General features: G+C 41.8%; 1 protein-coding gene and 1 long non-coding RNA gene across 3 annotated transcripts in view; one reads left to right on the forward strand and one right to left on the reverse strand.

Moving 5' to 3' along the window:
* LOC133557228 (thrombospondin-2-like) overlaps positions 1-14,482 on the forward strand; it is a 72,066-nt gene extending 57,584 nt beyond the window's left edge. For both annotated transcript variants that reach the window (XM_061907534.1, XM_061907535.1), the window contains exons 17-20: positions 4,189-4,329; positions 4,409-4,506; positions 13,818-13,957; positions 14,023-14,482. In XM_061907534.1, coding sequence (XP_061763518.1) covers positions 4,189-4,329; positions 4,409-4,506; positions 13,818-13,957; positions 14,023-14,030 — 387 coding nt within the window. In that variant the 3' untranslated portion in view covers positions 14,031-14,482. The remainder of the gene's footprint in view (positions 1-4,188; positions 4,330-4,408; positions 4,507-13,817; positions 13,958-14,022) is intronic.
* Positions 1-17,331, reverse strand: part of LOC133557231 (uncharacterized) — a 49,914-nt gene that overhangs the window by 27,973 nt on the left and 4,610 nt on the right. Inside the window, exon 2 of the long non-coding RNA XR_009807732.1 lies at positions 12,538-12,644. This is a non-coding gene — a long non-coding RNA (uncharacterized LOC133557231). The remainder of the gene's footprint in view (positions 1-12,537; positions 12,645-17,331) is intronic.

Below are 17,331 nucleotides of genomic sequence, written 5' to 3' on the forward strand. Positions count from 1 at the left end.
ACATTCACACACTAGGGCCAATTTAGTGTTGCCAATCAACCTATCCCCAGGTGCATGTCTTTGGAAGTGGGAGGAAGCCGGAGTACCCGGAGGGAACCCACGCAGTCACGGGGAGAACATGCAAACTCCACACAGAAAGATCCCGAGCCTGGATTTGAACCCAGGACTGCAGGACCTTCGTATTGTGAGGCAGACGCACTAACCCCTCTGCCACCGTGAAGCCCACTTGAAAACTCAACTCAGAATTATCCTAGTAAATTTGTCTAATAACATCTGAATCGCTCCCACTGTATAATCTTTTTTTTCCCTTTTTTTTTTTCTTTTCTAGTCCTTCACTCTCACTTTCCTCATCCACGAATCTTTCACCCTCGCTCAAATTAATGGGGAAATTGTCGCTTTATTTCCATTAAATTCCCATTCAACTGAATGGACGTGTTTATAGTTCAACAATACCTTTGTCAGGCTTGTCCCTGACAGTTTGGTCTATGTCTTAGTTTTTCCTCGATTTGGCCATTAATTTTAAAGCAAAATTAACCCTCTCTCCCATAGACATCTCTACGGGGTTCGAATTTGGCTGGATTTTTCTGTCAGGTTTAGTTTGTGACGAACCCCAAGGTGCAGAGAAGGAGGCAGGCATTGAGTAAGAAAAAATGGTTTTAATTTAAACACTAAAACAAAACAAAAGAGCAAGGAGAACGCAAACTACAAATAGCTAACAGGAACAGCTTACCGCTACGACGACAAGGACAAATAGTAGCACAATGACATCGACACGACACTTCAATAATCCAGCACTGACTGGAGGAGAAAACAGGTCTAAATAGTGGTTGGCTGATTGACACCAGGTGTGGCCAGGTGCCGATCAGCCACAGCTGAGGGGACACAGCACTCATGGAGACAAACAGGAAACAGAACCAAAATAAGAGTGCTGACAGGAACTAAAGGACAGGAAACAAAGACAAATGCAGAGGAAAACTAAGACATAGACAAAACTGTCAGGGACAAGCCTGACAACCCTAAACTCTCTAAATATTTCAAATGTTTTCAACCCAATTCCCACCTTTCAACCATCCACCCACACTTCTCTTCCGATATAGCGAATGCAAAACGTGTTTTTTCCCTTTCCCATAATTCCCTGATTTCCGGTCATTTTCTACTCCATTGAAAATGAATAGGAAGTATACAATCGACTGCATATTTTACATTTCTCATCCGATTTGAACCGTTCCAACATCCACATACTCCACTCACGCTGGATATTCATTCCGAAAATTCCCTGATTACCCGGAATTACCAGGAATTTCCCCCCACTGAAAATGAACGGGCAATATACAAACCTCTCCATATCCCACATTTCTCAACTGATTCAACTTAAGGAATTCACACGCTGGAATTACAAATTCTAGGTATAACAATAGAGTCAGTATTAAAAACGAGGCATGGGTATCAAACCCGGTAAGGCTTCACTTTTTCCAAAAATGTGTGAGCTTGATGCTAATATACATTGGCTTTGCTATTGAATTGCTATAGGTTATCATTAGCAATTTCAACACCTCCAAGTTTGTTAATGTTAAAATCAAATAGCTGGTGCGTAATAGGTACAATACTTACAGTATTTACACTTTTTAGGGCAAAACAAAAACAGAAAAACACCATCAACTAAACACTACTGCCATCTAACGTCTTGGACTTGCAACTGTAGCTGCAACCTTATGTCATATTTGCAAATGTGATAATAAAACAAGATATGACAACTGGACGGCAGCTGTCATGATATGCTTATTTTTCAATGTTGAGCTGCGGTAGGCCTTAAACAAGAACTGCACTTTTTAGGGGGGATTTTGATCATCCTTTAGACATGAGCACACTTTCGAAATAGTGAAGAATTGCAAATAAGAGGCGGCTAACAATGCAGGTAATGGTATATTCATAGTAGTAAACAGTATTTTGGTCGGTTTAGCAGGTTTTGTAAGAGCTTTGGAGCGTTTTCATGTAGCACTGTTGCTAAACGTTGCAAATAAGAACATAACAGTGGTATTCAATGTCCACTCTCACTAGGATGGTTGTATTTTCAGCACTTCCACAATCCCCACATTTTTTAACCGAGTCAAACCATTACACATTCAATTCATCCTGGAAATCCTGGTTTAACTCTTATCTTATCTTACTGATAGGATGCAGTGTGTCTCCCATAACAATGTGACCTCGGACTACGTTAAGGTAACGTGTGGCGTTCCCCAGGGTTCGGTCCTTGGCCCTGCAAGATATGACAACTGGACAGCAGTTGTCATGATATGCTTATTTTTCTATGTTGAGCTGTGGTAGGCCTTAAACAAGAACTGCACTTTTTAGGGGGGATTTTGATCATCCTTTAGACATGAGCACACTTTCGAAATAGTGAAGAATTGCAAATAAGAGGCGGCTAACAATGCGGGTAATGGTATATTCATAGTAGTAAACAGTATTTTGGTCAGTTTAGCAGGTTTTGTAAGAGCTTTGGAGCGTTTTCATGTAGCACTGTTGCTAAACGTTGCAAATAAGAACATAACAGTGGTATTCAATGTCCACCCTCACTAGGATGGTTGTATTTTCAGCACTTCCACAATCCCCACATTTTTTAACCGAGTCAAACCATTACACATTCAATTCATCCTGGAAATTTGAACCACAATTTTTACACTATCAACACATTTCTATCAACCTTATTTCCAACCTTTTTGAATCCTCTCACATTTTTCAAGCCATTTCAACTGATCCACTGTCAAAACATTCCTTAGTCGGGACAAAAAACAAGTTGGTTTAGGATCTTGAAAAATTCCCGGTTTTCCCGAAATTCTCTCATATTAAATTTTCAATTAAAAAACTGTTACTACTTCAACATTTCTTGCCCGATTTAAACAACTCCAACACCAACCAACTCAGCTCGTTCATGCTCCTAATCATTTCCCCCCCCAAAAATCCAGCTTTTCCCAAAATTCCTAAATTTCCAGGAAGTTCCCATTGTTAGATTAGATTAGATAGATTAGATAGTACTTTATTTATTCCATCAGGAGAGTTCCTTCAGGAAAATTAAAATTTTCAGCACAATCCCATTCAAGTTTAGACAAACATTACAGGGAGACAGAACAGGATCGCTGACGGGTCTGCCGGCTTCCAGCGCCCCTTACAAAAAAGATGAGATACAGGTAAACAAGGAGGGGGAATAGAAGATTAAAACAAAATAAAAAAAAATAAAAAATCGGTCTTAGCCTGGGCCCTGGAGAGGGGGTGCAGACTGAGGCCAAGGGAAAAAACAACAACTCATAGCCATGGTACACATCCCTCTTCCATGTGTGTAAGAGGGAAACATCAAACATCAAAGAACACAGAGGACATTAAAGACATTAAAGCAGCAGATACAACCAGATACTTCTACATACAGCTATGAATAAAAAGTAAAAGAAACATATCCACTGTGGTGGCCTCTGCGGTGTTCCACGCCATCGTCCGCTGGGGAGGAGGGAGCATGGCCAGAGACAGGAGCAGACCCAACAAAGCAACCAAGACAGCCGACTCCATTTTCGGCCTGTGTCCAGTCCGCATGGATGAGCGAGGATACGTCCAAGGTGACTGAGGTGTCCGACACCTGCTCACCCAGCCAAGACACATTGTTGCACAATTCCCACATTTTTCAACCTATTCAAAACATTCCACTCATCCGGGACATTCAAACTAACACTTTCCAACAAGTCCCAAACCAAATTCCCGTTTTTCCTGGAAATTCAAACCATTCCAACATGCACACTATTCATACTACATCCTGTCAGCATTTCAGTTCAACTTCCACATTGGAGCATTCCTTCAGGAATTGCCCCATCTAGTACCAATTAGAATGCAAAAAAAAAAAAAAGATAAAAGAAAAACATGTCTTCTAGTCATACATGGAGGTTGAGACTGATAGGAAAAAGTGCAGTTCTTATTGCAAAAGACAATTTAAAACCATGTCTTTGCGACTTGTCCAGGGTGTACCCCGCCTTCCGCCCGATTGTAGCTGAGATAGGCGCCAGCGCCCCCCGCGACCCCGAAAGGGAATAAGCGGTAGAAAATGGATGGATGGATGGATGTCTTTACACCTTTTCTCCTGTGCCATCTCTAATTAATCACCCTGATTCAATTTAACGTCTCTCCTTTTGAAAATCCTGAGCACAGGTGTCGCAGGCCTACTGGGAGAAGAGACCATCCAAAGCTTTCGGGACAGCGGGGGTCTCCATTAAACTAGTCAACTCCACCACAGGGCCGGGAGAATATCTTCGCAATGCTCTGTGGCACACCGGCAACACCCGCAACCAGGCATGAGTCCAGTCCTAGGTACACATTTATTTCCGGAAGAGTCTCTGGTCTTAAAAACTTGCTTTTCCCTTCGACTCAGGTACGAACATTGTGGCACGACCCCAACAAAACGGGCTGGAAGGACTTCACCGCCTACCGCATGCACCTCATCCACAGACCCAAGACGGGCTTCATCAGGTCTGAGCGCAGTCGCGTCGTGGTCACAAGTCATTTTGGAGGCAGGGGTGTCAAACTCATTTTAGCTCAGGAAAACTTATTCTAAAGTGGGCCGGAATGGCATTGTCAGGCTCAAACACTGATAACATATATTAAACAGACAAGAAGCAAGGAATTAAACAGAGACAAAATTCAAATTTAGCTCATTGAGGAGAAACATCTGGGCTGTACTCTTTGTACGGTCTTCCACCACGCTCTGACGAAAGATTGTACGCCTCCTCTTTTATTTGGACTTTCCCTGATTACATGGCAACAGCTGTTTCTAAAGGAAGGGTGTTTGTAAAAAAAGTCGTCGCCTTTGGTTCAAAGAAAAGGTGCTTCCTCTCCGCTTTGTAGATCTCGGGTCAAGTTTAAATCTTCCTGTGGATTACAATAGATAGAAAAAAACCCGACACCTATCTGTCGCTTCCCATCCTACACAACGGCGTTTTACATGCCCTCTGCTTGGTAAGATCAAAGGCCGCTTTTGTCTGCTTGAAAAACAAAGTTTTGTGATAAAAGTCATTTTGGAGGCGGGGGTGTCAAACTCATTTTAGCTCAGGAAAACTTATTCTAAAGTGGGCCGGAATGGCATTGTCAGGTTCAAACACTGATAACATATATTAAACAGACAAGAAGCAAGGAATTAAACAGAGACAAAATTCAATTTAGCTCATTGAGGAGAAACATCTGGGCTGTACTCTTTGTACGGTCTTCCACCACGCTCTGACGAAAGATTGTACGCTTCCTCTTTTATTTGGACTTTCCCTGATTACATGGCAACAGCTGTTTCTAAAAGGAAGGGAGTTTGTAAAAAAAGTCGTCGCCTTTGGTTCAAAGAAAAGGTGCCTGGAGGGCGGACAGGACCAGCTTCCTCTCCGCTTTGTAGATCTCGGGTCAAGTTAAAATCTTCCTGTGGATTACAATAGATAGAAAAAAAAACGACACCTATATGTCGCTTCCCATCCTACGCAACGGCGTTTTACATGCCCTCTGCTTGGTAAGATCAAAGACCGCTTTTGTCTGCTTGAAAAACAAAGTTTTGTGATAAAAGTCATTTTGGAGGCGAGGGTGTCAAACTCATTTTAGCTCAGGAAAACTTATTCTAAAGTGGGCCGGAATGGTATTGTCAGGCTCAAACACTGATAACATATATTAAACAGACAAGAAGCAAGGAATTAAACAGAGACAAAATTCAATTTAGCTCATTGAGGAGAGACATCTGGGCTGTACTCTTTGTACGGTCTTCCACCACGCTCTGACGAAAGATTGTACGCCTCCTCTTTTATTTGGACTTTCCCTGATTACATGGCAACAGCTGTTTCTAAAGGAAGGGAGTTTGTAAAAAAAGTTGTCGCCTTTGGTTCAAAGAAAAGGTGCCTGGAGGGCGGACAGGACCAGCTTCCTCTCCGCTTTGTAGATCTCGGGTCAAGTTAAAATCTTCCTGTGGATTACAATAGATAGAAAAAAAACCCGACACCTATATGTCGCTTCCCATCCTACACACCGGCGTTTTACATGCCCTCTGCTTGGTAAGATCAAAGACCACTTTTGTCTGCTTGAAAAACAAAGTTTTGTGATAACTTAAATACAATTATTCTGTAATGCGGACGTTGTATCAATCCGTTGTGGTGAAGAAGGAGCTGAGCCGGAAGGCAAAGCCCTCAATTTACAGGTCGATCTACGTTCCCATCCTCACCTATGGTCATGAGCTTTGGGTCATGACCGAAAGGATAAGATCACGGGTACAAGCGGCCCAAATGAGTTCGGGTCTCTCCCTTAGAGATAGGGTGAGAAGCTCAAAGTAAAGCTGCTGCTCCTCCACATGGAGAGGAGCCAGATGAGGTGGTTCGGGCATCTGGTCAGGATGCCACCCGAACGCCTCCCTAGGGAGGTGTTTAGGGCACGTCCAACCGGTAGGAGGCCACGGGGAAGACCCAGGACACGTTGGGAAGACTATGTCTCCCGGCTGGATCCCCCGGGAAGAGCTAGACGAAGTGGCTGGGGAGAGGGAAGTCTGGGTTTCCCTGCTTAGGCTGCTGCCCCCGCGACCCGACCTCGGATAAGCGGAAGATGATGATGATGATGACAATTATTCTGACAGGCATGATAACTTAAAAATAAAGACAACTCCAGATTTTTTTTTCTCTGGCCCAAAATAGAACAAGCACATTCTGAAAACGTACAAATCACAAATAACTCTCTGGACAAAACACTTCAAGCTTGTTGAAAATTCTGAGGAAATTGGTGCAGTTACAAAACACGACATGTAAACTCCTCCTTAGTCATGTCCACGTATTCTTCTTGTGCTAAATAACGATGTGTTCAAAGTAGTATTGTACCGATACCAAAATTATTTCGATACTTTTCTACATAAACAGGACCACAAAAAATTGCATTATTTTAACAAAAAATCTTACAGTACATGTTTATTATCGCAAGTTTGTCCTTCAATAAAATAGTGAACATACAAGACATCTTGTCTTTTATTAGTAAGTAAACAAAGGCTCCTAATTTGACTGCTGACATATGCACTAACATATTGTGTCATTTATCTACCTATTATTTTTTCTAAATTATTAAGGACAATCGGTAGAAAATGAATTACTAATCCACTTGTTTATTTATTGTTAATATCTGCTTACTTCCTCTTTTAACATGTTCTATCTACACTTCTGTTAAAATGTAATAATCACTTATTCTTCTGTTGTTTGATACTTTACATTAGTTTTGGATGATACCACAAATTTAGGTATCAATCCGATACCAAGTAGTTACAGGATCATACATTGGTCATATTCAAAGTCCTCATGTGTCCATGGACGTATTTCCTGACTTTATAAACATAATAAAACAATTTTAAAAATGAAACAAGATGTAATCATAGTAGAATCGACTAGATACGCTACTGTACTTGGTATCATTACAGTGGATGTTAGGTCTGGATCCACCAATGGCGTTTGTTTACATTTTGACGTCGCTGAGCTAGGGTGTGTAGTGAAGCATGTTTAGCTATTCCTCGTCCTGCAGTGATAATAATACACGTAAGAAACTTACTTTATTTGTCGCCATGGTTACAAGGATTAGTGTCCCAACTTTAGCTCGCTAGCCAAGTCTTAAAGGCCTACTGAAAGCCACTACTAGCGACCACGCAGTCTGATAGTTTATATATCAATGATGAAATATTAACATTGCAACACATGCCAATACGGCCTTTTTAGTTTACTAAATTGCAATTTTAAATTTCCCGCGAGGTATCCTGTTGAAAACGTGGCGGAATATCGACCTCACCGGTTGTAGCGGACATGTTCTTCCAGCACCGATCACGGCTAAAAGTCGTCTGCTTTAATCGCATAATTACACAGTATTCTGGACATCTGTGTTGCTGAATCTTTTGCAATTTGTTCAATTAATAATGGAGACGTCAAAGAAGAAAGATGTAGGTGGGAAGCAGTGTATTGCGGCCGGCTATAGCAAAACAAACACAGCCGGTGTTTCTTTGTTTACATTCCCTAAAGATGACGGTGAAGCTTTAATATGGAACAGAGCGGTCAAGCGAACAAGGTTCTCTACCACATGTCAACCGGCAGGTTTCGGTGAGACAATTGTGGTAATAAGTCGGCTCTTACCGTAGACATGAGCGGAGCTTGTGTCGTTCCTCTTGCAGCTGTCAAAGAGGCAGCTTATATATATCAATCAATCAATCAATGTTTACTTATATAGCCCTAAATCACTAGTGTCTCAAAGAGCTGCACAAACCACTACCACATCCTCGGTAGGCCCACATAAGGGCAAGGAAAACTCACACCCAGTGGGACGTCGGTGACAATGATGACTATGAGAACCTTGGAGAGGAGGAAAGCAATGGATGTCGAGCGGGTCTAACATGATACTGTGAAAGTTCAATCCATAATGGATCCAACACAGTCGCGAGAGTCCAGTCCAAAGCGGATCTAACACAGCAGCGAGAGTCCCGTTCACAGAGGAGCCAGCAGGAAACCATCCCAAGCGGAGGCGGATCAGCAGCGCAGAGATGTCCCCAGCCGATACACAGGCGAGCAGTACATGGCCACCGGATCGGACCGGACCCCCTCCACAAGGGAGAGTGGGACATAGGAGAAAAAGAAAAGAAACGGCAGATCAACTGGTCTAAAAAGGGAGTCTATTTAAAGGCTAGAGTATACAAATGAGTTTTAAGGTGAGACTTAAATGCTTATATAGACATATAGTCGTACCCTCCGACTTTCAGGTAGGACTATATAATCTTACTAAAACACTAGTAACACAATAAGCAGATAAGGGATTTTCCAGAATTATCCTAGTAAATTTGTCTAATATCTGAATCGCTCCCACTGCCTTCTTTTTTTTTTCTAGACCTTCACTCTCACTATCCCTATCCACGAATCTTTCATCCTCGCTCAATTTAATGGGGAAATCGTCGCTTTCTCGGTCCGAATCGCTCTCGCTGCTGGTGACCATGATTGTAAACAATGTGAGGAGCTCCACAACCCGTGACGTCACGCGCACATCGTCTGCTACTTCCGGTACAGGCAAGGCTTTTAAAAGTTGCAAACCTTATCGTCGATGTTCTCTACTAAATCCTTTCAGCAAAAATACGGCAATATGGCGAAATGATCAAGTATGACACATAGCATGGACCTGCTATCCCCGTTTAAATAAGAACATCTCATTTCAGTAGGCCTTGAAAGCTCATCTTCCGGTGGGCGTTTCAGTATTATTACTTCCCCTTTATCGTCAGTTTTTAAGCCAAAATGCGTCCGTTTTCCCTTTTCTGTCTACACACCATGTCTGGTTGTAAGTACTCTGTGATTGTGTGCTGCCGAACATGCTCCTCTGCTCGTAAAACCAGCAATGACATGACAGAGGTGCGCATAGTACGGAATATGATTCATTAGTATCGCGGTACTATTCTAACACCGGTATACCCCACAACCCTAGTCGGCAGGTTTTAAGTTTCATGTGGGTCGAGGGACCTCTTGCTAGTCCTAACATAATTGCTATTGTGACATCCGGTGGACACATTTAGAACGGCAGTGTCTTTCATTCCAAAAATAATGCAGCTCATTATAATACTTGGCAAACTCATCACGCATAAAAGCTGGCCGTAGGTTTGACACCCCTGTGATAGTGATTAGCGGTAATTCGGCAAACATCCTTGAGTGTCAACAACAGGAACGATCCTTGACAAGATGTGTAATTAGTTCAAGCTTGCTCTCCTCTTTTTTTGAGGGAGAGCTGGCAATCACGGTGAGGTCGATGGATGGCGTCCAGATTTTTAGCACCTTCCTACTTGATTGATTGATACTTTTATTAGTAGATTGCACAGTAAAGTACATATTCCGTACAATTGACCACTAAATGGTAACACCCCAATAAGTTTTTCAACTTGTTTAAGTCGGGGTCCAGGTTAATCAATTCATGGTACAAATATATACTATCAACATAATACAGTCATCACACAAGTTAATCATCATAGTATGTACATTGAATTATTTACATTATTTACAATCTGGGGTGGGATGAGGAGCTTTGGTTGAAATCAGAACTTCAGTCATCAACAATTGCATCAACAGAGAAATGTGGACATTGAAACAGTGTAGGTCTTATTTAGTAGGATATGTACAGCCAGCAGAGAACATAGTGAGTTCACATAGCATAAGAACAAGTATATACATTAGAAGTACATTTGAGTTGTTTATAATCCGGGGAGATGGGGTGTGAATGGAGGAGGGTATTAGTAAAGTGTTGAAGTTGTCTGGAGGTGTTGTTTTAGAGCGGGTTTGAAGGAATATAGAGATGCACTTACTTTTATACCTGTTGGGAGTGCATTCCACATTGATGTGGCATAGAAAGAGAATGAGTTAAGACCTTTGATAGATCGGAATCTGGGTTTAACGTGGTTTGTGGAGCTCCCCCTGGCGGTCATTTACGTTAAGGAAGTAGTTTGACATGTACTTCGGTATCAAGGAGGGTGTAGCGGATTTTATAGACCAGGCTCAGTGCAAGTTGTTTTACTCGGTCCTCCACCCTGAGCCAGCCCACTTTGGAGAAGTGGGTTGGATTGAGGTGTGATCTGGAGTGGAGGTCTAAAACTGTAGTTTCTCTTTAAAGGCCTACTGAAATGAGATTTTCTTATTTAAACGGGGATAGCAGGTCCATTCTATGTGTCATACTTGATCATTTCGCCATATTTTTGCTGAAAGGATTTAGTAGAGAACATCCACGATAAAGTTTGCAACTTTTGGTCGCTAATAAAAAAGCCTTGCCTGTACCGGAAGTGGCAGACGATGTGCGCGTGACGTCACGGGTTGTGGAGCGCCTCACATCGTTTACAATCATGGCCACCAGCAGCGAGAGCGATTCGGACCGAGAAAGCGACGATTTCCCCATTAATTTGAGCGAGGATGAACGATTTGTGGATGAGGATAGTGAGAGTGAAAGACTAGAGAAAAAAAATGAGAAAAAAAAAGGCGAGGGCAGTGGGAGCGATTCAGATGTTCTTAGACACATTTACTAGGATAATTCTGGAAAATCCCTTATCTGCTTATTGTGTTACTAGTGTTTTAGTAAGATTATATAGTAACTGAAAGTTGGAGGGGTGTGGCCACGGGTGTGGTGACCGCCAGTGTCTCCGGTAGGAGGATTGATACTTTTATTAGTAGATTGCACAGTTCAGTACATATTCCGTACAATTGACCACTAAATGGTAACACCCGAATAAGTTTTACAACTTGTTTAAGTCGGGGTCCACGTTAATCAATTCATGGCAGGCAAGAGGGTCCGCAGCTGCAGGAGGACGCAAGCTCCGCTCATGTCTACAGTAAGAGCCGACTTATTACCACAATTTTCTCACCGAAAGCTGCCGGTTGACATGTGGTCGGGAACCATGTTCGCTTGACCGCTCTGTTCCATAGTAAAGCTTCACCTTCGGGAATGTAAACAAGGAAACACCGGCTGTGTTTGTGTTGCTAAAGGCAGCTGCAATACACCGCTTCCCACCTACATCTTTCTTCTTTGACGTCTCCATTATTCATTGAACACATTGTAAAAGATTCAGCAACACAGATGTCCAGAATACTGTGTAATTATGCGATTAAAGCAGACTACTTATAGCTGGGATCTAGCTGGAAAAAAAAATCTGTGACGTCACACGCACGAGTCATCATACGAGATCAACAGGATATTTTGCACGAAATTTAAAATTGCAATTTAGTAAACTAAAAAGGCCGTATTGGCATGTGTTGCAATGTTAATATTTCATCATTGATATATAAACTATCAGACTGCGTTGTCGCTAGTAGTGGCTTTCAGTAGGTCTTTAAAGTTCATTTTGGGTACTGTAGGCAAACAAAAAGCAAAATATAACATGGTCCGAACAGCACTAAGTAATACTGCTGGTGAAAAATATTCATCGGCAGACACCATGATGACCCTGTAGCAGGGGGGTCCAAACCACTGCCCGCGGGCCATTAGTGGCCCGCCAGCATTTTCAATTTGGCCCACAAGACATCATGAGTTTATTAACCTCTTAAGGCCCAAGCTGTTTGTTTACATGCTTTTTTCTTATTTCTCTTTGCTATTTTGGCTTATTGGACCTTAATTAGAATAAAAACTAAGAATCATCTTTTGATATGATGTACTTAGTCCATAAGTACACAAACGTGTACTTCATGTTTAGTGACATGCTCATTCTTATTTTTACACTTTTTTTTCCCAAATTCCATTGTATGTTATACTCTTCTGACACCACCAGATGGCAGTATAAGTGTCCACATAAGCGGTTTACTAAGTGGAAGTGACGGCAGACTGACACCAGAGGGGAGTAAAGTACTATTCATCCATCCATTTTCTACCGCTTATTCCCTTTCGGGGTCGCGGGGTATATATAATAATACCAAACAATACTACTAAATAAACCAAGGAAACGGGTGTGTCAAACCCAAGTGTGTAAGCGTGTTACTATGTGTGTAGATTAACTGAAGCGTGTCTTACCAAGTGTTGACGAGAGCGAAGGAACGAGGCAGTCCATGGGGCAGGCAGGGTCAGGGGCGAGCGAGGAGTCGAGGAACGAGGGAGGCAGTCAGACGACAGAAGGAGATCTGGGGAAAAGTGAGACACACAGCTCACTTACCAGGCGTCGGAGGGTAATGCGGGGACACGGGAGAAAAGACAAGGGGACAAGTCAAGCCACGGGGAGGAAACAAGAATTGAGCATAAAGCAGTCGCTTACGGTACACCATGAAAACTAAGTTCCCGCGACGATCCTTGGGTCCACTGGTCTCTTTAATCAGCTCGCCCTCATGCAGATTGACTGATTGTGTGCAGGTTTGTAGCCGCGTGGGCGTGCTGCGCTCAGCGTGAGCGGGGCCGTGTCCGAGCGCGCTGTCAGCGGACCCTCCGGGCGGTCCCGCAGACTGCGCATGCGCCGTGACAGGATGCTTCGAAATGTAATATCGGAAATTATCGGTATCGGTATCGTTTCTGAAAAGTAAAATTTAAAAACGCTGCTGTATACACGGACGTAGGCAAAAAAAAAGGCACTGACTCTGCGTGCCGGCCCAGTCACATAATATCTACAGCTTTTCACACACACACAAGTGAATGCAAGACATACTTAGTCGACAGCCATGCAGGTCACACTGAGGGTGGCCGTATAAACAACTTTAAAACTGTTACAAATATGCGCCACACTGTGAACCCACACCAGACAAGAATGACAAACACATTTCGGGAGAACATCAGCACCTGAACAAATACACAGAACCCCTTGCAGCACTAACTCTTCCGGGACGCTACAATATACAACCCCGCCAACTCAACCTCCTCATGCTCTCTCAGGGAGAGCATGTCCCAAATTCCAAGCTGCTGTTTTGAGGCATGTTAAAAAAAAATAATGCACTTTGTGGCTTCAATAATGAATATGACAGTGCCATGTTGGCATTTTTTTCCCGAAACTTGAGTTGATTTATTTTGGAAAACCTTGTTACATTGTTTAATGCATCCAGCGGGGCATCACAACAATATTAGACACAATAATGTGTTAATTCCACGACTGTATACATCTGTATCGGTTGATATCAGTATCGGAATATCGGTAAAAAAGCAATTATAGGACATCTCTACTAAATAGTACTGCATGTAAAAATATACAGACAACGCCCCTAGAGACAGCAAGTGGTACTGCAGGTAAAAATATAATAATATCTTAAGAGTTTTTTACTTTAGGTGTGTGATGTTTACATTGAAAGACGTTGGCTGTGCTTGGGCAACAGGGTGGTGGTCTACGAGGGGAGAGAGATCCTGTCGGACTCGGGCGCCGTGTACGACCACACCTTGGCCGGGGGCCGACTGGGACTTTTCGTCTTCTCTCAGGAACACGTCCTGTTCTCTGACCTCAGATACGAGTGCAGAGGTAAAGAAGACGGCCATATTTTCTTCCAAAAGATGAAATATTTGTGTCTTTTTTTCTGTCCTCAGATAACTGAAAAGGTTGCGGGGGCGGCTCGAGTGCCGTCTGAGAGCATCTAGACCAGGTGTGTCCAACTGGTTTTCACCCAGGGCCGCTTTTAAGAGTGAATAATATACAATATGAATATAAAACGTGTATGATTTTCCTTTTTTACGCAACAAAAACAAATCTTGTACTGTATAAAACTGCAAATTTACCGTTTTTTTTTACAGCATTTAAAATAAAAAAGTACATGGAATAAATTAAATTGAATGGAAAAACGCTAACAGTTTTTTTTAGCGTTTTTCTACAAAAAATCTAAAGTTGTTGTGTTTTATAGTGTATTGTTACTCCATATTAAAAGTGGATTTTACTGTAATAAAAATGTTCCTTGGATTACTTGCTTTGAAATCATAAGTCAAGCAGATATTTAAGTCTTTATCTTAATCTTAACATTGTTTTGAAATGTATGATGACATAATATTTTCTTTTATTATTAGAGATGATTAAAGTGTAAATAAATGTCATTGTACGCAGTGCATTTATTTTTGTAATACATGTATTAAGAAAAGATTAGGTACTTTATTTACACATATTTCCACACGTCCGGGGGCCACACAAATTGAATCGGCGGGTCAAATCTGGCCCCCGGGCCTCGAGTTTTGACACCGGTTGCAGGTTCGATTCCCGCTCGTCATCCTAGTCACTGCCGTTGTGTCCTTGGGCAAGACACTTTACCCACCTGCTCCCAGTGCCACCCACACTGCTTTAAATGTAACTTAGATATTGGGTTTCACTATGTAAAGCGCTTTGAGGCACTAGAGAAAAAGCGCTATATAAATATAATTCACACTTCACACCTGTGATCTAGACCAGTGGTTCTCTAGATCACAAGTTCTGATCAAACACACACATACCGGTCAAATGATTGTGAGTGTGTGTGTGTGTGTGTGTGTGTTTGTGATTGTGTGATTGTGTGATTGTGTGATTGTGTGATTGTGTGATTGTGTGTGTGTGTGTGATTGTGTGTGTGTGTGTGTGCGTGCGTGCGTGCGTGTGTGTGACGGCGTGGCGCAGTGGAAGAGCGGCCGTCCGCAACCCGCGGGTCCCTGGTTCAAATCCCACCTAGTACCAACCCCGTCACGTCCGTTGTGTCTTGAGCAAGACACTTCACCCTTGCTCCTGATGGGTGCTGGTTAGCGCCTTGCATGGCAGCTCCCTCCATCAGTGTGTGAATGTGTGTGTGAATGTGGAAGTAGTGTCAAAGCGCTTTGAGTACCTTGAAGGTAGAAAAGCGCTATACAAGTACAACCCATTTATCATTTATTTCTCAAATGGGGGTACTTGAAGTTATGCCAAGGGGGTACGTGACATTTTTTTTTAAATATTCTAAAAATAGCAACAATTTAAAAATCCTTTATAAATATATTTATTGAATAATAATTCAATAAATATATTTACTGAGCTCCTTGCAGACCTGAGTGACGTCCGCTTTCCCCAGAATATAAACAGCCAGCCTGCCCAACGACGTTATAACTGTAGAATGATCGAGGGCGAGTTCTTGCTTTCTTATGTGGGTTTATTAGGCAGTTTCATTAACGTCCTCCCAGCGCAGTAACAACACACAACAACAGCAGTCACGTTTCGGTCTACAGTAAAGCAGTTCGTCTGCCGTGAACAGTAATGTTGTGACACTCTTAAACAGGACAATACTGCCATCTACTGTACATGTATATGTGACAGTAACATCTACGGCAACCTTTTTGAAACCAAGCGCTACTCCTTGGGTACTGATTAATGCGAAGGGCTACCAGTTTGATACACACTTAAAAAAAATTGCCAGAAATATCAATTTACCTTTAACTCTATGTTATTATTAATAATATTTATCTTTGTGGAAACACTGATTATCTTAATGATTTCTCACAATAAACATATATTTTAGATGTCATGTTCTAAATAGGTTAAAATCCAATCTGCACTTTTTTAGCTGTAAATATACTCCTCCCCTCTTAACCACGCCCCCCGCCCCAGCCCCGACCACGCCCTCACCTCCCGAAATCGGAGGTCTCAAGGTTGAATGTAAGTTCATAAACTGTGAAAAGAAATGCAACAATGCAATATTCTGTGTTGACAGCTAAAAGTAAAATTAGCTAACCTCAATGAACCCAAAAATACAATTTTTTTTAATAATACTTCAACAAAATATAAACGTAATGTCAAAGTTAGTTTGTGACAAACCCCAAGATGCAGAGATGGAAGCAGGCATGGAGTGCGAAAACATGATTTAATAATAAAAACTAAACAAGAACGAACAAAAGGGGTACACCAAAAGCGCGCACGTGGGCGGATAACAAACTAAGAGAGCAAGCAGGGGAGCTATAAAACAAAAAGGAGACTTAGCATGGAAGCTAGCAGGTATCTAACAGGAAATAGAAGTCGTACTTGTAAAATGAAAGAACAAACTGGAAGCAGGGAACAAAAAACAGTAAGCTACAAACATCAAAATAGCTTACCGCAACGATGCAAAGACACGACAGGAGCGATAATACATGACAAGACCGACAAGAAGTGACATCGACAAATCAATAATCCAGCACTGACTGGAAGACAAAGCAGGTACAAATAGGAGTGGGCTGATTGAAACCAGGTGTGGCAAGGGAAACAAAGCACTCAGGGAGACAAACAGGAAGCTGAACCAAAATAAGAGTGCTGACAGGAACTAAGGACAGGAAATACTAAACACACAGAGGAAAACCTAAAACACAAACTGTCAGTGGCAAGCCTGACATGTAAGTGCATTAACTGTGAAGAAAAAAATGCAACAATGCAATATTCAGTGTTGACAGCTAGATGTTTTTGTGGACATATTCCATAAATATTGATGTTAAAGATTTCTTTTGTGAAGAAACGTTTAGAATTAAATTGATGAATCCAGATGGATCTCTATTACAATCCCCAAAGAGGGCACTTTAAGTTGATTACTTCTATGTGTAGAAATCTTTATTTATAATTGAATCACTTGTTTATTTTTCAACAAGTCTTTTGTTATTTTTATATCTTTTTTCCCCCAAATAGTTCAAGAAAGACCACTACAAATGAGCAATATTTTGCACTGTTATACAATTTAATAAACCAGAAACTGATGACATAATGCTGTATTTTACTTCTTTATCTCTTTTTTTTTCAATCAAAAATGCTTTGCTCTGATTAGGGGGTACTTGAATTTAAAAAAAATGTTCACAGGGGGTACATCACAGAAAAAAGGTTGAGAACCACTGATCTAGACCGGTAAAAAAAAACAAAATTTTCTTCATTTTTAGATCTGCTTTTTAGGG

This window comes from Nerophis ophidion, linkage group LG08, assembly GCF_033978795.1.
Source record: "Nerophis ophidion isolate RoL-2023_Sa linkage group LG08, RoL_Noph_v1.0, whole genome shotgun sequence".
Classification (NCBI taxonomy): Eukaryota; Metazoa; Chordata; class Actinopteri; order Syngnathiformes; family Syngnathidae; genus Nerophis; species Nerophis ophidion.